Raw genomic sequence first — 23237 nt, 5'->3', positions numbered from 1 at the left:
TGCAAAACATCCCATCAAACAGAGAACATTATATGGTGTGTTACTGTAATTAAATGAAGAAATAACTGAGCTTGAGAGGTGCCTGCAACACTTAATTTAGCTTAATTAAGCAACATGACTTACAGCTGGAGAAGATGAAACCGAGCAATCCAGAAGTGGCTGTGACACCTGAACTCAGGAGGGCACACAGCGGGAACACGGTGTTGAGCAGCACGGCAATGGCAACCTCACCAACCAGGTTTATTTAGGGAGGTTGTGTTTAGCCCCTGGAACACACCCGTTATTTTTGGCTAAACACAGGTGTGCCTGTTAACCAGGTGGAAGACCTTGGCAGCTGGAGATAAAGCACTGCCAAGATATACACGAGATTTCCTTTACAGCTAGATTATGCGTTCTTAATTTCTCTGATCTTCTACTCTGATAGCAACACATCGTATCTGTGGAACAGAATTAGCACATTCCAGGCACAGCGGCTGCATAAAATGGTCGGGAGAAATTAGCATTTCTTAGCTTATTCAGAATGAAAGGATAATTCCAGCGTCATCAGTTCTTACTTCAGGAGAGAAACTCTAAGTGGTGACTCCCATAAAAAGAAAGCTCACTTGTTATGGGTCAAACTAAACATTAAAAAGAAAAAGAAAGCTAGATTTTATTCTTTTTTTACAAGAACTGGGGAATCCCTGCCCAGAAATCCCATTTGACCTGTTAGAACTTTTGTGCCTCAGTCGTGATGCTCTTGCTGCACGTGTGCCCAGGGCACGCCTGTGTCCCCGTGTCAAGGTTTAATGCAATCTGCCGCTGTTCTTGGGTCTCCTGATACATTCTTTTTCCTCATCTTCTGATTTTGCAAACCCAGTGCCTATATAATAGATTATCTCAATAGCCTCCCTCCATATTCTGTTTCTCAGTCATGACAGCCATACATCCGCCTAAACACTCTGAGGTCTCCATACCACCCCGTCCTTATGTCACATTCACAGCCAGCGTGGGAATTCCCACAGAAGTTCACTGGCTGTATATTACAAGTTTTGTAGCTGAAACCTTGTTTTTCAGACTGTTATTAGTCACCGTGAGATCTTGCTCAGTGCTTTTCAATCACTCAGAAGCTGTGAAGCTCAGCAAGAAAAACACTCTTTGCACCAGTAGAGTCGGCTGAAATTACTTCCATGTTGGTAACTAAATTGCTTTTTGGATGGTGTATGAGGTGACAAGTCTATCTGGAGCCACCAGATCTTGTGGTCCTTTTTGAAAGTAATTTCCTGATTGCATTAGGAACACAGGAACAGTGTAATTGTCATCCCCACTTATTAGATAAGGCTTATTTTTCAGGTGACCCATTCTAGACTCCTGTGTTATTAGGGAAAACACTGAGATTCGGCTGCAAGCAGCTCAGGGTGGAGATTGTGGTGTGTGAACCCATTCGGTGGGTCTGCAACAGCAAATAATCTGGGGGTCAATAAGGAGGTGAGCTGGTTGTTAAATGAACAACCTTCGTGATCCAAAAAATTGCTTGTCATTTTAGGCTGTCTGATCCTACAAAATACTGCATTTCTCTGACGTAATTCATGTGACTGTGCCCTGAAAACAGTGAGGGTTGCGATCGCGGGGCTCCTTCCAACCCTTCCCATGAGCGTGCAGGTACTTACCAAGGCACCTGGGGCTGGTTGCTCCGTGGCTTCCAGAGAACGTGAGAAAGCCGAGGCTGGGGTCTTTGTCATGGAAGGGGCAGCGGCCACCTCTGGTCAGCATCTTCAGCTTCCCAAGTCCTTCCTTTCTCTGTCTTTCCACATTGGTGTATTCTAAGGGAGAGACAGCAGTCAGCTCCTTAAGGTCTGATGTGATAGAATATTCTCCCTTCCAACTCAAATTAGCCTATTCTATTCTATTCTAGAAGAAGCTCAGAGCTCTCAGGGTCAAGTCAAGCTTCAAAACAGGAACATCTAACCAGGAGCTCAGTGTTGATGTTCTCAACATCACAGGGGATGTTTGGAAACTTAATTTAATTGCTATGATTGAAATCACCCTTGTCCAATGTGCTCGTTAGCCGAGGGCGTGATGATGTCCTCCCCAAATAATACTGTTCTCAGGTATTAGTTTTCAGATAGCACGATTCTGGATGGAAAACAGTGCCACAATTTAAGACACCCAAAGATAGATATTTGTATTTGCTCACTTACAAATAACAAGCGATTACAAGCACAAGCAAAGGGCTTAGACGCTCAGTGTGTGAAAGCCACATGCTTTGGCCAAATCAAAGATCTCCGATCCTGAATAAATAATTTCATTTTTAAAAAGAATTACTGCTGTCAGGCTATTCTAAGCAGCAACAGAAGTGCAAAGGATGGGCACTGATAAAGCAATAAAGAACAAATGTCTGCAGAGTCCAGCACACCTCTTATTATTTTTCTTATAAGGGCTAATAACACTTTTGCATTTTTATAGACACATAGATGAGGCTACATAAAAAGGGGCCAAAACTTCCATATTTTATACATATCGCAAGTATCACGCCAGTCATGCAGGGGTGTGATTTTTTGCTAAATTATTAGGCAAAGTGCATCTTAAATGGCCTTGATGTAATACCAAGAATTGTATTTACAAAACTTTGTTTGTTATTGGGTGATAGTTGTAGTTGAGCCAAACCGCAGGCAGTCGCGTTCGAAACCTGCTGGCTAACATGCAGTTTTCTCTTCCATTTGCTACGTGTGTCATTGCTTTGCTTTTCCTCAAGAATGGGAACTAACATAAATCTGAGCAACACTGATTTACCAAAGCAGAGCCTAAGGCAGAGATTTATAGACTATGTCATCTCCTCTGAAGCAGAAAATATCGAGGTCCAGAAGCAACCGAGAGATATCACAACCTTCAGAAGTTTGAACTTATTCGTTTGCTTGTGCACTTTAAATTTGAAGGCAATATATAAAGCAATGGACAGGTAGGGTCTGCTGGGTTTGTGAGCCCTGAAGGACACACACATCTGCAGGAGGACCTAAAGAAATCAAGTAGCCCAGTGGTGACAGCAGGTTTTGCACACTCGGTTACAAGCACAAGGAGGTGGAGGGTGACATCCCACCAGCTTATGCCAGGGCTCAGAAAAGCTGCAGTGCGGCGGGTTCAGTGACACATCAGAATTACTGCACAGCACAGGCTGTGGTGCTCTGGACCGCCGGCCCATGGGTTGAAGCAAACCTGATCAATACAACCTCACTGGCTCGGGCTGAAGGCCCTAAACCAGCATAAACCAGGGATAAACACAGGTGGGGTTTTGCTTAATTCATGTCTGGTTTTGCTTTTACGTTTTAGACATTCTGTGTTTAAATAAGAAACTGGTATTTCTCGTGCTGGATAGACTAGGAGGAAATTCCTTCAGTAATGTAGCCATTGTTGTGTAGACAAAAGTTTCATTTGTGGATTGATTCTGCACTTGCTGGGACATCCCCTCTTCTTCCCGCTGCCTCCATTGGGCTCTCGTGCTTTCCGAGCTACTTGTGCCAGGAGCCGGGGAGGCTTTGGAAAAGCTCATCTGGTAGAACAGAACTTGCCAGTTACAAGATTTAGTGACTTTGGGCTTATCTGTCCCATCCGAAGCAAATCAGTCTCTTGATTCTGAATCCGTATGATATTTAAAACATACAATGACTATTGCCACGGCACCAATGAGAAGTATATCATCTCTGATCTGCCTTGACAGTTTGCATTCAGATTTAGGTACCACATACTGTTGTGGTTGTGCTCTGTCATTTGCAGGTGTAACTATGGTATGTGACTTGAATACCAATGAAAATACATATTCCACAGGCCCATTCCAAAAACCTTCAGAGTGTCACATATGCTTAAAGGACTCAAACTTGGCTGAGTCAATGCAAAGACTCAGTATTCATAAAACATTTTTGGATTGTTTTCTGCCAGCGTTTCACTTTACGTCAAGTAGAATAAATTACTAGTTTCACCTGGAACTTAATTTCCCCACCTTATGTTTCTGCAAAAAAACCCTGAAAACTTAATTGTGTCAGCAGGGGAAGGAATCCGACTTTATCAGTGATTACTGTGTGTGTTTCTCCCAGCTGATTGCCAGATATTTTGATTGCACTAGTTACCTCCTCCTATGATCAAAATCAGTACATTGATCAGTACAGCTCTTAAGGGTCATGCTCCAATCTACAAGGCATTTGGGTAACAGAGGATCTCAAAAGGGATTGTTAGGGCTCTTTTTACTTTATGAAACCCATCAGAGGATAAATATCTGCTTTGATTATGCTCCCTAGTTCTTGGATTTCCCTCATCCTCCCAAAAGCTAGAAACCGTTTGCATCAATACTCCTTCCTCCTCAGATTTTTACCTCTCCTGACACTTGGAGAAGCGTCCTTGGACATCATGTACTCAAATGTTCCGGCTGAGCTTGATGGTTTTCTTTCGGAGACCTCCAGAAGAGAAGAGGTTCTGCTTGCTGTGATGCTCAGATGAGAACATTTCTTCCCCCAGCCCTTCTTGCACACACAAGCTCAGAGGGTCCCTGGGCCTGGGGGGAGCAGGAACTGGCATCACTCCCGTGAGGTTCTCAGCAGCAGATGTCCAGGAACTACTCCTGTTGAGACTGGAAAGGCTGAAGTCAGAGAACAGGCAATCGTCACAGGATGTTTGGGGATACAGCGAACAGAAAAGGGGGACTGAGCAACCTCTGAATCATATCGGAATGAAGAAGCTGTCGGAGGCACCTCCTGTCCTCCCCAGCACGCTCCTGAAGACAATCTAACCTGGCTGTGAAATAGCTCTTGGCAGGGAAGGCAGATGAGCAAACGAAGCATCATCCTTCCTGAAGAACAACAGGGGAATGAAAATACAGCCACCAAGCAATATGTACTTATTGGCTTATTTTGGTATTGGTTTTAACCAAGCTAAAAACAAGGAGCAACCGTCTCTGAAAGTGATTCAGGGATTTAATGTTTGCAAGTGGGGTGTATATAGGAGAATGGAGCAGGAGGGTCTGCTGCTGCCCTTTGGGAACAAGTTTCTTCTCAAATTTAAGTGGAACCTTTTGTGTTCCAGTTTGTACCCATTACCCCTTGTCCTGTCACTGGTTGTCACCAGAAGAGCCTGGCTCCATCCTCCTGACACTCCCCCTTTCCATATTGATCCCCAGGAATGAGTCCCCCCTCAGTGTCCTCTTGTCCAGCTCCAGAGCCCCAGCTCCCTCAGCCTTTCCTCCCACGGGAGATGCTCCACTCCCTGCAGCATCTTGGTGGCTGCGCTGGACTCTCTCCAGCAGTTCCCTGTCCTGTGGAACTGAGGGGCCACAACTGGACACAATATTCCAGATGTGGTCTCCATTATGGTGTCTCCATTGCACAAGGAAACAGCTCCAAGGGCTTTTGCCACTATTTCATTCCAGAGCTTTGATGAATGGCTTGTGGTTTTTATCTTTGCAGATGAAAAGGTCTAATTATGCCAGTTGTGAAATCTCAATTTATTAAAAAAAATTTCATTATCTTCCATTTGAATATTCTTAATTGATCCTGCTTGTTCTTCAGTAATTGAAACACCTTAGTTAAAAAACAGAAGCCTATTATGAGCTATCCCATCTGTGGGTAGTTAAAGCTGCTCTTAATGCGATGCTGTGTATTTCTAATGTAAACGAGCACTTCCGAGTACTCTCCTAATTATCAGATTTGGGTCTTTTATGAATGTTGCATTAATTATGGTGCAAACATGAACTGTAGGCCAAAAACTTCAGGTAATTAGAGCACATAAAGTAGTATGAAACTTAACATTAATGAGAGAGAAATGGAAATGCAGAGTTAATGTGAGAAGGGGAGAGTGCCCATGTTGTGTAGCGTGGCATTGAATGGCCTCAGTCATTTGCTTACTTGTTTATGCTGGCGCTTATAATTAGCAAATAGATTTATATCATTGAAAACAAATAGTTTCCCTGCTGATTTTAAACTTAGCTTAGTTTCTGTCCTTCAGTGCCCAAGTTTCTGTTTCTCTTGTGGAAACATCAACTATTATAACATTAACAAGTTGTAAATCTGTGATGGAGGGAGTCAGCGTCTCTGGATTGACTCCATCACCTTGGTTGCTGTGTGGATCCCATGTTTTTCATCACCAGTCATTGTCACATTTATGTTCATAATATTCAAAGTCCAAGGCCTTTTGCTGAAGTTGAGCAGAGTGTCCTGCAGTGGAAAATAGGGAAACTTATAAACATCATTCGGGTCAAGCAGCTGCAAGACGGAAGCCTAAGGAAGCTGGGAAAAGAGGTGTCCTGAGCCCTTGCTAACCTTCTGTCAACAGTTTCTTAAAACAGCTCACTTCGCTGATCTTGGTAATTATCATCTTAAGAGGTTATTACTCAATGCAGCAACGAGACTTTATAACATTGTGGAAAAGGATTTAGCGAGCACCCAGGGATGATGACATCCAAAATGTGTTCCTTCAGCCCTGTTTTTATTGAATTCGACCCTTTGCTGCTTTGCTGACCTGTGTGAAATGCCTTGGTTGACTCAGGCCAGGCTCCTAATTAGTTATCTTCATTAATCAAGCTCTATCTGATATGTTTCCCATGCCAAGTGCAAGGTTGTGCTCAGCACTGCCTGAGAGGCCAATGTGATTCTCCTCCATTCATGGAACAAGAGTCTTCCGAGCAAAGGAGCAGCGTGCTGGGATTAGCTGTTGAAGTTATAGTAGCCCGAATGGATTCCTATTGTTTATCTTAGACCAAATTAATTAATAAAGCCTGGAAATAACAAGAATTTTTTAAAAAGGAAGATGTAATGAGCACTTGCGGTTGCAGGGAGACGAACTGATTGGGTCAAGTTCAGCAAATGTTTTCAGCAGGAGAACATGAAAAGAAAACAAGATGCTGAGGTGTTTTGACATTTCATTTCAAAATCATATTTCAGCTTATTATTTGCCTGCACTTTTAAAAGGAGTTAAACATCCTCCTTAATAAAAGATACATTTCTACTGTAAACACAGAAATTAATGAACTGGAAGGGATTTTGCTCTTGTTTTGCCAGAAGAAAATAGGCACCTTCTCTATTGTACATCAAGCTAAAGCAGTAGTGCCTCCGTGTTGGTGCGGTCACATATCCACCGGACATTATCTGCTCGCCTCCACTTTTGGAGATAGAATAGAACCATGGAATCGTTTTGGTTGGAAAAGCCTGTTAACCCAACGCTGCCAAGGCCACCACTAAACCGTGTCCCTAAGAAAGGACAGAAACAGTATTGATAGCTGCTTGCTTTGTGTTCTGCCACTCGTCAGATACAAAGAAAGTCATTTATTTCTTTTCCCAGCTTATTACTTCCTTGGAGAACTGTCTGCAAATGTTAAACCCGAGGAGGCATTAGAAGCCTTACAAAATGTACTGGAGGCTGGATTACGTGGGCTGGAGACAGCTGGCTTTAAAACCTCTATCTGAAATTTAGTAAAGAATGATGAGTGCTTAATTCCAGCTCACAAGGTCTGAACAGCCTTATTTGATTTAAAGATAATTAAGATATTCAGCATAACTGCTTAAGAGTGGAAAAAAATAAACACATCATGGGATGATAGAGATAAATTTGTATTTACATTTGACTACAAATGACTTTAAAATCAACATTGCTGTCATATCTGTATAAATAACTTAGCAATCCAAATGTTTTCCTGAGATCCAGATTTTCACCATTCAGCTGCAACGCGAAAATGGAACTTTTGATTATATTTCTGTGGGTTTTGCCCATGTTTTCCCAAAGGACTGCATCACGGCTAAGGAGGAACGGCCCACTGATATTTGCTCCTCTTTATTAAAATAAATGAAATAAGGCTAGGACAGATTCAAACTTGGCTAGGGCATTTTAAGTATTTAGGAATGTTTTATCTTTGCTCAGGCTGCTTGAGACATCAAATCCGCTGGCTGGGCGGTTTTACACACAGGTAGATGATCCCTCCCCAGGATTGGAATAAGAACCAGTGGAGGCAAAGGAAGGTCCTTGTTGCAAAGCTCAGTGCAGAGCATGGATTGAAGTTCCTTGGCCAGGTTACAGATCCCGACCACGTCTGGTCGGCTGTTCCACCCCAGGGCTCCAGCAGGTGATTTAGCACATCATTGTCTCCCCCAGGCCCTTTGCTCAGCTAATCACATTGGCAGTTGCTCTGCAGCCCGTCAGCTGGCAGCGAAGAGAAATGGCCATGGGAGGATGGGATGGAGACGTTCATCTGCCGTCCAGCCTGACCAGCTCCCAGGAACCGGCCACAACGGCTTCACCGTCCCCGTGCAGGGGTCCAAAACCCTGCAGCCCCCTCGGGCCGGAGCCCCGCGCTCGACAGCGCACGGGAGACAAATACCGACGGTATATCTGCAGAGTTTAAGGGAAAATATCTGATATTTGAGGGAATTCTCTTGGAGCGGGTCTCACTGTGTTTTCTCAGTTCACGCACTCTTTTTATATTCATTGGTTTCTCGTCTGTTTAGAAGAGAAATTATCTCTGAATTGGCTTGTGTTGGCCCACACAGATCATGAGTAGGTGCGGAGGGAGACCTACCTGTAGTAAACTCACCTTGGATAACGTGCTGCTCTCCTCTGGGTTGCAGGTCAACCAGACGCAGCAGAAGAACGACACACAAAAAGCTTAAACCTCATTGCTCGGAGATCTTGCAAGTATTTCATCTCAGAACCAGGGAGAAACCCACCGAGAAACAGGAGCTCTTTGGCCTAGAATTATTAGATACAGCAGTAGTTTTTCAGCATCGGTTATCAAATCGACTTACGTCTTCTGCAGTGTTGATACGTATCGACAAAAAGGCAGAATGAGCTTGTAATTTGTGGCTCCCTTTGGGGAACGGTGTTGAGCAGGTGGCGGGGTGTTCTTCTCATCCCGCTGGAAATGGCCAGATGTGGTGGTTCACTCAGCAGCTGGAAGCCGGAGTCGTTCAGCCCCGACTTTACAGAATTACTGGAAACCTTTCCATTTCATGGAGTCTACGAACCCATTAATTGCAGGAGAGGGACATTTCTGCTTGGACTTTTTGAAAATCTAAAATGCAGATATATTAAAATAAAGCGTTTCGCGAAAATGCATTTAGTTTGGTTTATGTATATTCATTTTTTAACAGAAAAGTGGAAATGAAGCAACATGTTTCGTTTACATTCCATTTTGACATTTTGTGTATTTCAGATTAAAAACCAAGGCTTCTTTCAAAATGAAAAATGTCGCAAATTAAACCAGAAAATTCCAGAGATTCTTGGATTTTATGTTGACGCTCTTCTCCATTTTCTGAACGTTTCACAAAATTTCCCAGTTTTCCAAAAGGTCAAAAGCATCTTTTCATGGAGGAAATAGCATTGTCACGGGGATCCGGGATGGGCTGTGTGATCTTCCCTGTGCGCTCCCATCATAGACGTGGCTAAATAGTGATGCCAACCAGAAGCTGTAGTGCACTCAATGACATCTCTGTCACCTATGGGCAATCATTTAATGTGGGTCGGTGACTGCCATCAAATACAGAATTAAAGGACTGTTTTTTACCTGCTCCTGAAACAGGAACAAAGCAAGCAGATGCATCACCGCCTGGAATAACTAACAAACAGTCAGCTTGAGCTGTTCTCCCTTTCCCTCTCTTTTATAGTGCATTTATGAATTATGTTGTTTGCATTTATAATTATGGGACTGAACAGATGGTGGAAGGCTTATTTCAGAATGATGAGTTCATTAAAATAACCTACTCTGGTCTGCCAAGCGATTGTTACCCGTAATCCCAGTTTGGTGTTCAAGAGAGATATTTATTCTTCCTCTGTAAGCCCATCTGAAAGAAATGGAGCTTTGAGAAATGGACACTGTATTGAGTGTGAAGCCACAATAATGGTGCGGCGTATCTTCCAGATGGGAAAGCACTGAGAAGCTGTGCAGCTCTGACAGGAAACAAAAAGAAATGCAAGGAAAGATAAATTGTGGACCAACTTCATTTTCAAATCCAAGAAAAGTTTCAATTCTTTGTTCAATTTGGAAGCTCGATTCCACTTGCAGTTGCAGCCTCCTCCCTGCATCCCATGCCCTGAGGTGGCTGGGTTCAGTGGTGGTGGTTTCCATCATTAAAAATGTGAATCTGTTCTCAGGCAAAACGTAAATAATCAGAGTTTATCACATCATACACAGTAGCATTTTGTCCTCCTCTAATCCTAACAAGTGTTTACTTCTGTGAAGAAGAGGCTTATGTTGTCACTGAGAGAAATCATCCCCTCCTTGCTTTCCTTCTTGGAAACCTCATTTTACCAGCTTCACTTCACCAGCTTCATCACCCTGCAAGGATGCATCTGCAAACAATTCTTTGCACTTCAGCTCCTTTGCCATATTTCATTTCTGAGATCTGCTCCGCTGTTTTCACACCAGGATCTTCAGGATCTGGTCAGAAAACAGATGAAGGCAGAGACATCATGTCAAGGGTTCTTTGTTGAGACTGAAGGAGTCTCCGTTTCTCCCATTCTGGCCAGTATTCAGGTTCTAATTCCCGGTGCTCGCATCTCCTTGTGCAAACGTCCCACTGAACCAAAGCTGCGTGGCCCTGTCTGAGCACACAGGGAGCAGGACCAGCGGTGGGAGGAAGGGCAGACACGTGGGAAAGTCGATGGTGTGCGGGAGCTGCTGCCACACGAGCCCTTCAGCCCGTCGTTGGTCCGTCTGCAGCTGGGCAGGGCTGCCCCTGCGCTCCGTTTGTTACTGATGAGCAGCACATGTACTAACGTGATCCAAACCCTGCAGAGTTGCTGTACCTGCGAGGGGCCCTTTGCAGCAGCCATCGGGATTAACAGCCTGCAGGCTGATGGAAGAAGGATGGGTGCAAATGTTCAGAGCAAAGACTACTGTTAAAAGCTGGGGGGTAATTCGGGGGTAAAACAGGTGCAGAAGGGCAAGCTGTGCTTCCCAGGCTGGCGCAGCCGTGGGCGTGTGTAACCAGCGTGGGCAGCTTTACGTAGATACCACAGGCATGAAGGGTGGTGGGAGGCGTTTTTGGGAAAGGGAGCAGATACCTTCCAATTCCTGTCCGTTCCCCACTGTCCAAAGGACCCCGGGAACTGTCTCCAAACTGGACGGGTGGCTGCGAGCTGCGATACAGGGGTGGCACACACCCCATCGGGGGTTCCTTCCTCTCCTCCCGGGTCGTGCTCTGCCGAGGAGATGGATGCTGTTAGCTCTTGTGTTCAGAGCCAGCATTCCTGCCCCGAAATTGCGCTGCTTTCCGCTCTGCATCGAGACAGGTGTGATCCTGGGGGCCCGAGCTGGAACCCGGGGGCTGCTTCATCAGGAGAGGATTAAGCAGGGACCTCTGGCTCCATGGAAACAGTGACTGTTTGTCCTTACAGGTGAGGAAGCCAAAGATCAGCAACTTCTTGGCTTTGCTTCCTTAATCAATCGTACAAGTTGGTGTTGGGGATAGCTCTGCAGGGAGTGAAAGTGGGAGGAGGACAAAGAGCCACTGTATCGCTTGGTGTTTTCTCCCTGGTTCTTCCTGAGTTCCTAGAATAACACTGGAGCTCCATGTTCTGGTCATGGGCCTACGGAGGGTAACACAGAGCTCCCCTCCACTGTGCTGAGAGCTAATCCAACCAGTTAATTAAAGAGTCCTTTGGACTGTCAGAAATAGCAGGAGATGCAGAAGCAATTATCTCCAAATTGGTCGTCATCACAATTAAAGTACTATTTGGCAAGTATGTGAATAGCCCGCAGCAGGGTCCCTTTATACGTCGTAAAGTCTTTCCATTATTGGGCTTTATTGCTGGGTGGTGATGTTTATGATCCCAGTAAAGCTGTCAATGAAGTGAGTGACGCTGTCCCCCGGGGGGCAGAGGGCAGGGGCAGCCAGGGGTGCTGCTGGCAACTGAGCCTGGTACCTTAACTTGCCAGCGTATACAAATCCCATCAAAGGGATATTAATATAGTCAGGAAAGCTGAACAACTCATTTGCTGCAGATAATTCACTTAATGCATTTAAACCTTTTAAATTTTTTCCTGCTCGCATATTATGGCTTCCTCAGATGTATTCGTTACTCAAACCTACTTGATAAATTCCTCCTGAAACGTTCAGCCCACACGCCCAGGGTCTGAATGGGGTCGGTGGTGGGTGCCGTGGTGCTTCGGTGATGGGTGCCGTGGTGCTTGGCTCCTCGGTGGGGCAGAGCTGAGGCACATCAGGTGAGGCCAAACGGAGTCTCCGCTGCAGCCGCGCTTCATCTCTGAAACTTGCTTCCCATAGATACAGATGCCTGAAAAATTAACTGTATTTTTAAAGAGCAGAGCAGTTAAGATACAGTGGTGTGGAAAAAGCAGGTCTGTTATAATTCTGCCCGTTATCTGACACTAAATTGCTGCCATGTTACTGGCAAGTGCCTTTGAACTTTCATTCGAAGAAACCACAGTATGCAAAACAGCCCTGGTAACACCGTGCTGGCAGGGGACTCCAGCAGCTCCTGGAGATGCTGGTAAGACCTTTAGAGTGATGTGCCCGCACCAGAACAAGCCATCACCCCACGGTGCTGCCTTCGGATGCTCTTTCCTCCTCTCCTACCCGTCCTCTTTCCCCACAGGGTAAACAGCTGGAAGTGTTGAGCTTCAGACAGACACAGGAGACCCTGGGACATCTTAATGACTTCTCTTTAGCTTAATGCGTCTTTGTAACAAACGGCATCACCTGCTAACTTGCTGCTCTTGCACAACTGTGTTCTGACTGCTGCAGAAGAGGAGGAAAGGTTTGGCTCTTTGGCTCTTTCAGTGCCTGTCTGTCGTGCTCCCGAGCAAGTCCTGAGTTGCTCTCAAGTCTGTCTGCTTTGTTCACAGAGCAGAGGGGCTCCTGGCTCTCCTCTATCACCCTTTGCAGCAGAGATTTTGCTCTGCTGGATCACCTCGCCCTGTGTGCTATGTCTGACTTGGTATCAATTAAAATTACGTTATGACTTGTATGCTTCATGGTCATCTAATCGGAGTGTCTGTTCAGTGCTAGATGCAAAATGTCTTGTTTCTTGCATTGAGTCTGTATCTTGTTGGCAGAATTAGCACATTTTTGAAATATATGATCATTATTTAAAGTGATGGAGTACTAAGGGACGATGTTTAATGGATACATGGGCACATACAGTGACGTGTATTAAGCAACCAAGCCTGACCATGTTGAAAAACAATATCCAGTACATTAGAAGGTAAATTCCTCTGGCAACGTTCACCAGGACAAATTCTGATGGGCAAAACTACAAATTCTGTAGTTTATACCCTGCCTTTCATTTTGAGTCCATGGCTGATCTACTGGAACTAGTGGGTACATCATTTGTAGGATACTCAGCTCATCTACTTCAGCCATTTCAGTGGCATTACACGCACCTCAGGGAGCAGAGCTGCATGTCATTAGCAAACTAAACAAACAGTTCTGTTCAGAAAGCCTCGTTGAGATGGACAGCAGGACACGGGCTGGTAGATGAGCACAGGGTAAGAGATAACGTGGGCTTCCTCACATCTGAATTCTGCTTTTCCATTTCTGGCCCAAAGCCTGGAAAAAGTATCAGAAAGGTATATGCATGACATGATACCTCCAAAGGACACAAAACATGAACACTGGTTTGATGACACAAACTAGAACTGGCACTAAACCCAGCTCTGCAATAGACAGACAGTACTTTATTTTGTAAGTGGAAATGCCCTGAAATGTTGGTCTTGGTTTCATCTTAAACAGCATTCACTTCCCAAGCCAGTCTCAAATGATTCTTCAAATGTTTTTATTGAAGACAGTAACTGAAATGCCTTCAGCTTTAGTCCACCCACTGATGACCAGTTAGTTCTTTGGTCTGGTGGTCTGGTTTCCTCTCATTGCCAGCTGCACCTTAGGTACATGAAAACCAACAGGTTCTTGGTTTTCATGCATTGCTTTAACTGCATCAAACTGAAGATTTGGTTCCCTGCCATGGAGCAAAGTAGGGATTCACATTTGCTTAATGTGGGATCTGGATATTTGGAAGATGTACTGTCTTAAGATGTACTTTGTGGTTGTCAAGAACTCATTTTACATCAGCCTGTCCTTTTAACTAGCACTAACGTATCTTTCTTCATGTTTTTCTACCCCTAGGTACACCGTTTTACATAATGGGCATCATCAGGAACACGAGAAGCTTCCCATCCACAACGACCCTGAATCCCAGGAGTCCTGTTTCTAGTCATGGTCCTAGAAGAGGAACAGCCCAGCTGAATGAGCGGGTTCCTTTTAGGATACCCAAAGGCTTCACGGACAGCAGGACTCTATGAAAACTCCTTCATCTGCATTGCTGTGGTGCCTCCTGCGCTGACTTCACCTGAATGTCCAGCTGCACCCGTGCGGGGCGATGGAGAACGGGAGGTACAGGAGCACAAGACTTTCCTGGATTGCCAGGACAGCCGGACTCTATGACTATGTCAGAGCCTTATGGGGAGTGAGCTGTTATCTGTTAACATAAGGAGACAACACAGACACAAACCACCCAGGGCAGGGATTGGTGTTGTTCCTTTCCAGCTGCCCCCCATGTCCGAGCCACCTCTCCGTCCTGTGACACCACGATCTTAAAGACGACAAGTTCTGGCTAAAGCCCTGACACGATGGAGACTAAATGCAGGTTTTATCTGTGCGAGGTCCTGCCCACTGCTGAGCAGATGCTGTCAGGAGAGAAAAAGCACTTTTTCTTTGGCCAAATCAGAGGAAGCACGTGGCCGTGACACCGCGGCCCAGCAGCCAGTGCCGTCCTGCTCGGGGGCACTGGAACCAAGAGGAAGGTTGGCCAAGAGCCAGAGTCACTCTGTAATACATCACTAAGTGCCGTCTTGAAAAATACACCATCTAAGAAGCTTTTCTAGCTACATTAAGACAGACTTCTACTTACGTTTTCCGTCTTTATTTTGCTGTTTGTTTCCGTTCCCTTCCAGTTGAGGCAAGAAGTTTCCAGGCTTTCAAAATATCACCACATGCACATCTCTGTTTGCAAAGATCTCAGTCTTTAGCTGCTTCCTGCATGTAGATGTTGCCGTGTTGCTTGTGAGATGCTTCCACCTTTGCATGGAGAGGGTGCGCGAGGCTGCGGAGTTCACGCCTTTGGGAGGATGGTTTTCCCACAGTGCGAAATACCTGGGATGAAGACCACAAGCCTCTGCCCTTCTTAGGTGAAGATCGAACCCAGAGATGCCACCCTGAGCCTAGAAAATAAAGTGGTACTTTGTTATATTGTGTAATCATGTACAGATATTTTTAATGTAAAAAGAAAAGGCAACATTATTTATTATTTTTTATCAGGAATGTGTGGGTTTTTTCATTAAAAGCTTCTAGACCCAGGAGCTTAACATTATAAATATAATTATTTAGTAATGTTTCTGTTGCTATGTGACAGGTAGTTACTGTAAACAAACAAACAAATCCTGCTCGGAATAAACAAAAGTGTTGCTCAGTAGGGAAAAAACCTCTTTGCATGATCAGAACAAGCGGCTCTATCACCACGGTGTCTGGCTTCTGCAAATGCTGCTTCTGCATTAAACTGTCACTGATAGTTTCACATCATTTTCCTTTGGGGTTCAAAAGGACACTGGGCAGGAACAGCCCTAATTAGAGGAGAGTAGACACCGATGTAGAAAATGCTGTCAGTTGAGGAACTGTTGGTGTTCTGGTGACAGGTGCCAATGGGAAGAACACAAGTGCTGCGAGAAGAGAGGCTGAGGTCGTTTGAGCCAATTCCCGATTCGTCGTTAGGAACGGTTTGGCAGTGATCTGTTTTAACTAGGCTGTGTTTCCAAAAGAAGTTGTTATCAGTTCAGCTCTATTGTTAACACCGAAACAGAGCAGCGGAGGAGGAAAATGGCTCATTATTGAAAGTTTGGAAAAAACCCATCCGGGGCCACTTCAGTCCTATGATCTCCACTCCGTGGAGCTGCTCGTGGGGGTTTGTCTGGATTTGGGTCTCAAGGCTGCAGAACAGGTTGTCTTGGTTTTACCTCAAGTATCAAATTCCTGAAAAAAATCATAGAAAAGCTTTTCTCTGTCCCCATTAAAAGGCATCAAGATATCGGTGTGAAATGTCTCGGAGTGCTATGGAACCAGCAGCACGGAGATGCTATGGTGGTGGTGGTCGTTTCTGCTGTTGTCCTTGAAGTGTCGTCGTCTATATTTTTATGTGTTTTAGTAATATATCTCTTCTTAATTTAAAATGAACTTCTCGACACTGAATTTTACTCGAGGGCATTGTTCAGAAGGCTCTATCGATGGGGTCAGTAGCTCACTATCCAAAATGGTCAACAGATCGGATTGGAAAAAAGGCTCCAATTCCAAACACCCTATTTGAATGAAATACCAAACATGAAAGATCTCTGGCTAATTGCTCATTGGACTCAGTACACCTGCCATGAACCACGTGGCAGCTCCTGCTTAATAAGTCAATAATCTCAGCAATGCTTCTGTGAACCCAAGAAATGACATTGTCCATCATCGCTAATGTTAGAATTTCTACTTAAAACCAGCTGTCCATGGGAAGCGCTCGTACCTGATCACTGAAGGCAGCTGCTCCTGTAGCCTCTGAGTTCATCTTCCCGTTGACCATTTTGGCTTGCAGTGTCTTTGCCTGTGCTGAACAATATGTAATGCATTGGTTGTTTCTAAAAAGAATTAAAAAAATCCTCAATGTACACTGCTCACGCTCACTTCTTGTACTGTTTTCACTCCAAACAAGCTGCCACCACTCAACGCTCTCCCCCTGCCTCGCAATATCCTCCAACAGTTCTCACATCACGGGAGAATCTGGCCCTGTTGCTTTGAAAATACTGATGAGCTCTTAGGTCACAATGCAAGCTCGTCATTTTTGCCCACCAGCACAACCCTGCACCAAGTTCTCCTGCACCTGCCCTTTCTTTGGTTGTCACCGACCCCCTTCCTCCCTCGCCCGGGCCGCGTCCACCTCCCACTCTGCGCTCAGCTGTTGCTGCAATGGGCATCACACTGACAGGCATTTGCAGATGGGGACTCATAATTCTGTGCAGCTCTGTTTCTCTGAGCTCCCCAGTGAATCTGACTCAAAAAGGATGCTCCTTTCTTCCCTCCTTTCCCTCTCTTTTCTACCGCCTTTCACAGATTCACTCTAATAACCATATATTTATTTCTTCACGTCAATATACGAGTAGTACTCATCAGCAAATTACCACACACCACATGTACGGTCCGGGAGCACTTTACATTTTTTTGCATGCAGTAAACCTCAGAAGTGTTAAGCACGATGCCTGCTGTGGCTGTTTCCTGGGATTACAACCGCTGACACTTTTCCTCACCAGAGATAACGTGCACGCAGAACAACCAGCTTATTAGAAATTGGCTGTCTGGGCCTTTGCTAAACTGTCTTCAGGAGGCTGCTCTGTCAACACAGTTGTGTTGCCACATTTCTGTATTTTTCTCAGCTCCAGAGGTCTTGCACGGTATTTGTTAGCAGGGCACATGCAACGATGCATTGAGGTCGCTTGTGCTGCAAGAGGGAAGCAGAGCAACAGGCTGAGCACTTCCAAAGGCAGACTGAAAACCTGGCCTAAGACTAGAGCTGCGGGTAATCTGAGCAGCTTCCACGGCCCCGATACCCAGTTTACTCAGATGCTAATTCACAGTCACGCTGCAAAGTAAGATGTGGAGACAGAATAAACACGTCGCCAATGGGAAGCTGCGTTCGCAAAACAGAAGCTCCAAGGAAGAGTGCGGAAGCCACAGGCTTTAATTAGCTGATGAGCAAGCCTGGAGGGGTGTGGAGCAATGAGTGGATGACACGGGCTCTGTAAATGTCAGCGCTCGCAGTGCCAGCGGCTCTGCTGCTCGGGGACATGGACCGAGATGTGGCTGCAGCCCAAGGGTCCCACAGGTCACGCTCAAACACCACGCAAATGGGCGAGTCCTATGGGGAAACAGCCCTTCCGCGGTTATCCTTCACAGTTCTTCCAACACTTAATGTGTTTTCAGTTCTTAGTCTTGGAGAGGGCAATGAAAAAAAGAAGAGGAGAAACAGTATCTCAGCAGAATAATTAGAAAAATGCTTTCAATAAATTATCAAAATCCTTTCTGTTTAGTTCAGAAGCGTAATATGTGACCTGCTCCTCTTACAGGATGCCTAAGCACAACAAGAAGTGAAAACATGTACTGCAGTGTCTTAAAAACGAAGTCAATCGCTTCCATTGGCATCGCACCGCAGTCCACGGCACCACGGTCCATGGCATCGCAGTACTTTAGGATCCAATCTTTTCCTCCACATTGGATTTCCTGAGCCATCTCTGAGTGTTATCATGCCAAAAGGCAATACATCTGGTTGGTTTGTTGGGGTTTTTTTTCCTACTAATGTGAAGTCAATAAAAACATACAAAAGCTTTTAGTTCTTTCAATTTTTGTATAGCTTAAATCTTTCTGAATCCAAAATGCTCACATATTCACTCAGCATCTTATAAAGACTTCATCACAGGAACTTTGTCACCTACTTAAAAACACAGATATCATTTAACTAGAATTTACCCAATATCTGAGCTCCACTACTTCCTGCTAAACTGAACTGACATTGCCTATGCTATTAGGAAATGTAGTAGATTTCCTGGCAAATATATGCTGATTACTTGAAGCATTTCAAAGATTTGGCAGAAGAGCTTACCATTATTTTAGCATTCGTTATTTGACAATTTACAGAATTCTGTCATTTTTTAACGATTTTCATTGATCTTCTGAAGTTCTGGAATTCAACTGTTTAAAAGAACCCAGAGAAACCCTCAGCATCTTTCCCGGAGCACAAGAGGACGGGGATGCGGTGCGGGCAGATGTTCCTGCCGCAGCTGCGCTGCCCCGTCTGTGCTCTCAAAGGGAACTCGGGAAGGGGCTTCTCAGCCCCCCAGAACAGGAGGAAAATGCATTTCCCTGCTGAGCAAGGACGACACTTGACTTGCATGAAGGTTTCTTCACAGCTCGGATTAGAGGGGCCCAGAGGAGGGTGTCCAGCTGCCAGGGCGCGTGTCAGAGCGTCAGGACTCAGCCCTTTTCCAGCAGCCTCAGTAATGAATCTGTTGTCCCATTCCTGACGCCTGAATCCCACTCACCAAACAGGGCTCTTGGCGTAAGTATCACAAAGGGCTGTCAAACCGTATCAAGGGTCATCTTCATGCAACTAATCTCTAAATCCAGCCCTATTCAAGCACAGCCCTCTATCTGCAAAAAACAGCGTCCAGAGCATTATTGCAATAACTACTGCCAGTGCCTGACCAACAGCTGTTTGTCCAGGGGTTACTATGAGGACTACAGAGATTAACACAGATCCCTTTACTTACCCATTTCCATGACTGTGCCCCACTCTTATACTCCATCATGACTCTCCCAAAGAGTCAATTCTCTCGCTGCCACCTTTCCAGAGCCGGGTGGCAGTGCCAGGATCACCACTGGAATGATCTTCACACGGACACTCCAGCTGGGAACGTCTGTGCTGCTCCTGCATCGGCTCAGAGCAGCCACGAGAGCTCTCTACCCTGCCCGCGTTCTGCGTGGCCAGCGCTAGTTTGGGCCGTCCTGTTATCACATGCAGCGCACACGTGTCCGTACAAGCGCCCTGCCCTCCCCTGGACAAGGGATTAGAGCCTGGATCGCTCCAACTAGTAACTTGGAGCATAAATCATAGGCAAGGGCAGGAGTCTGCAGCTCCTCCTAACACAACAGAGAGCTCAGAGACTGCAGTGAGGGTGGCGGCAAAATCTGTATCTCCATCAGCTCCTTGGAGCCTTTCCTCAAATAACAACGTATCTTCAAAATCCCTTTCTTTTCAAAACCCATTTTGCCTTCCTCCTAAATCAGAGAAAAAAGCAAGAACCTGCGCACTGCCCGTCCCTGAGACGCAGCGTTCTGTGCTCTCCTCTCCACATCCCAAGCGTGCTGTCTGCTGTATCTATTTACCTTACATGCTCACTATTGAGATTCCATTTCCCAGGCACTTGCACAACTCTGGGCCGCGATCAGCACATCCCTTGGGGAAAAGTCCAGCGCAGGGCAACGAAGATGCTGGAGGGAGTGGAGCATCTCCCGTGTGAGGAAAGGCTGAGGGAGCTGGGGCTCTGGAGCTGGAGGAGACTGAGGGGGGACTCATTCCTGGGGATCAATATGGAAAGGGGGAGTGTCAGGAGGATGGAGCCAGGCTCTTCTGGTGACAACCAGTGACAGGACAAGAGGCAATGGGTTCAAACTGGAACACAAGAGGTTCCACTTAAATTTGAGAAGAAACTTGTTCCCGGTGAGGGTGCAGAGCCTGGCCCAGGCTGCCCAGGGGGTTGTGGAGTCTCCTTCTGTGCAGACATTCCAACCCGCCTGGACACCTTCCTGTGTAACCTCAGCTGGGTGTTCCTGCTCCATGGGGGGATTGCACTGGATGAGCTTTCCAGGGCCCTTCAACCCCTGACATTCTGGGATTCTCTGATTCCAAGCTGCTGCCCCTTCCTGCTGGGAAAAAGAGGCACAGGGCAGTTCAAGCGCTCGCCTGCAATGGCGCACGTCACCTCAGACTCACTTTGCGGTGGACAGCTGGTCAATCGCTGCCTCTGACCAGCTGAATTCAGCCCTGAAAGAGCTTATTTCTCTTCCCTGACTGTAAGACGAGACCCCTCTGACTAGCGCCTCTGCACTAGAAATCTACCAAAGCTATAGCCCATCAGGAAGGGTATTGTTGAGCTGTTAAGTCAGACCCAGCCCAGGGAAGATAATCCTTCCTGTTTAATTCATTCCCTGAAGCCACATGCATGGAAAGCACATGAAGGAAGCAGGGGCCAGAAATGATGCAACCGTATCAGAGTTTCCTTTGTCATCCTCCTCACCTATCAGATTTATTGTTTGCAGAGCTGCCTTTGAACTCCAGCGAACAGCTCGCTTCGATATCCAGATGCAAATATCGCTGTTTGGTAGGCGGGCTGTAAATGGATTTCATCGCTCATTCCAAAGCTGCCACACACGAGCACAGCAACGCTCAGAGCCCCAGCTGGCGCTGGCGCTTCCTCTGTTGGACAAAGATGAACAGAGCGGGATCACCCAGGTACCTCATTTGCAGCGTGACAAGGGAAACCCGTCAGGTCCAACAGGAGGCATTTCGCTGCCTCCTGAGCCCAGTTTAACCCTGGGCGGGACCAGTGCAAAGCCGTTCTTGCCCTCCAGGGTTTGACATGGCAATAGAATCACAGTCTGCCCCAAAAGGGAACAAAGCCAAGAGGCAAAGGGAAGCTCAGACACAAAAGACCACACTGCTTTACAACCTGGAAGCTGCAAACCAGAATTGCTCAAGCCTGGTATCTCTACATCAGCTTCTATAAATGTGGTGACAGTTTTCCACAGGGTATATAGGATCCTTTGGAGATATGTGTAGGATTCAAGAGGATGAAATGGACATAAAGTATCATGTTTTCTAGATATGGCATCAAACTGTCTTAAAAGAGGTTGTTAAAACACCCAGTGGGTATGGATTTGTCAGGGTACAGTACCCAACGCTTTTAAATCTCTAAATATACTCTGCTGTATTTTTTGTGACCTTGCAGAATCAAGTTGCTTAAACACCAAAAAAAGGAAGGAATGATCGATTTCTACTTAGTTTCCCTAGGGCTGTTACAGAAGGGTATTTATCTATTTATATCAGCTGTTCTTTGCTGATCTTAGCTCAAGAAGAGGTCGTGAACCTGTGTCACGGAAAGGACTTGCACCTCACACCGGCAGAGTGTTTCTGAAAGAAAGAAAAAAAGTCAAGTTCCATTTAAAGTAAAAACAACAGAATGATCGTAAATGACTTAATTCTAAACCTTAGTTTCCTCTAAGTGGCCAAAAGCGTGTGCCAGAATTTCTTAAAACTGAAGCGTCTGACCCTTTGCAGGTGTCATTGCGCCCCGGCGGAGGGACACGCGGCGCGGAGGGACACGGTGAAGCGGCCGCGGAGCCGCTCCCTCGCCGGCAGCGCCCCCTGGCGGCCGCCCTGGGGTGCAGCGCGCTGTGCGGATCCCGGAGCTGGCCGAGCCGGGAACGAGGGTCAAGTTCACGGTCATTGCCGGGTCTGAGCTCCCGGGCGCTCTCAGCTGTTTGATCCTCGCCACGGAAAAGCAGCCGTTTTGAGGCCTTGCAGCAGGGACAGCTTTGCAGCTGGAGCTGAGGCGGGATGGAGCACGCGAGCCCACCACAAACACACCCCCAGCCTGGCGAGCAAACCATCGCTTGCGTCAGTTCCTGCTCACACAACTATTCCTGCTCATGTACTACTAATAGTTATTTATTTCTCTAACAAAGGTTGAGCAGGAAAACAATCTCTTCACCTGCTTTGCTCCTCTCCTCTCAGTTTCAGACGCAGAAGTGGGTGCAGAGAGCAGGTTCCCCGGCCAGACCCCAGGAGATGGACACAACTCATTTAGTTATTACTTTGCTGCTATGTGTAAAATGGGTGTAATGTTTAAGAGGTTAAAACTACCGCACTATTCAGTTGCTCACTGAAAGAAATACTGAATATAAATAAGTACATTATTTGTATAAATACTTCTACAAAACACTAAAGTTAGAGATACCAAATAGATACTCCAGAAACGCAGGAGCATGTTGTGTACGTGCTGTATTGAAATGGTAAACATGACTGAATCAATGACTCAGATCCCTCGAAACGCTTCTGGGAAGGGTCACAATTATGGTTTGTCTGAGTATCACTGAATATATTGTGTATGGTTAAACATATTTGTTACAACTAAACCATTTACTCTGATCCCGCATTGAAGCGAATGTAACATCATTACCTGGTATCCAGCACTCCTGTCCATTACAGGGAGCAGGTGTGAGACGATGCTGCGGTACCCGAGCTCCTGCTGCTTCCGTGAGGCCCCATTCTCTCCCTCTTATTGAATATATTTCTAGTCCCACGTTACCTGAAGACTTTCCACAGAGGGACAGACGCAGAGAAAACCAACACCGGCTTTGCTGCATTTAGCAAGTTTTGCCCCTTCAATTCTACAGAACCGACGTCACGGAAACCCCCATTAGCCACGTTGATACCAAAGAATCAAAATCATTAACAGGAATGCGTAAAATTGTACAACGGTATAGATGAATCTGCCCTGTGGTTTTTACCAGAGTAAGTCAGCAAATTGTCATTGTTACGCTGGTAACTGCAATTTGGGAAATGCGTGACCGCACACACGCGTTTCACAGCCCGGGAGCCTCTGCGAGTTCCACACCCACGAGGAACCGACCAAC

General features: G+C 45.9%; 1 protein-coding gene across 3 annotated transcripts in view; it reads left to right on the top strand.

Moving 5' to 3' along the window:
* Nucleotides 1-14693, top strand: part of HTR4 (5-hydroxytryptamine receptor 4) — an 81566-nt gene extending 66873 nt beyond the window's left edge. For 2 of the 3 annotated variants that reach the window (XM_082063412.1, XM_082063413.1), the window contains exon 7: nt 8577-9019. In XM_082063412.1, coding sequence (XP_081919538.1) covers nt 8577-8796 — 220 coding nt within the window. In that variant the 3' untranslated portion in view covers nt 8797-9019. Of the gene's footprint in view, nt 1-8576; nt 9020-14090 lie in introns of those variants that run through there. The other variant, XM_082063414.1, reaches the window with a different exon arrangement.
* Nucleotides 14694-23237: the final 8544 nt, after the last annotated feature.

The sequence above is a fragment of the Streptopelia decaocto genome (assembly GCF_964273445.1).
Source record: "Streptopelia decaocto genome assembly, chromosome: 12".
NCBI lineage: Eukaryota > Metazoa > Chordata > Aves > Columbiformes > Columbidae > Streptopelia > Streptopelia decaocto.
This window is presented reverse-complemented; position numbering and strand designations above follow the sequence as displayed.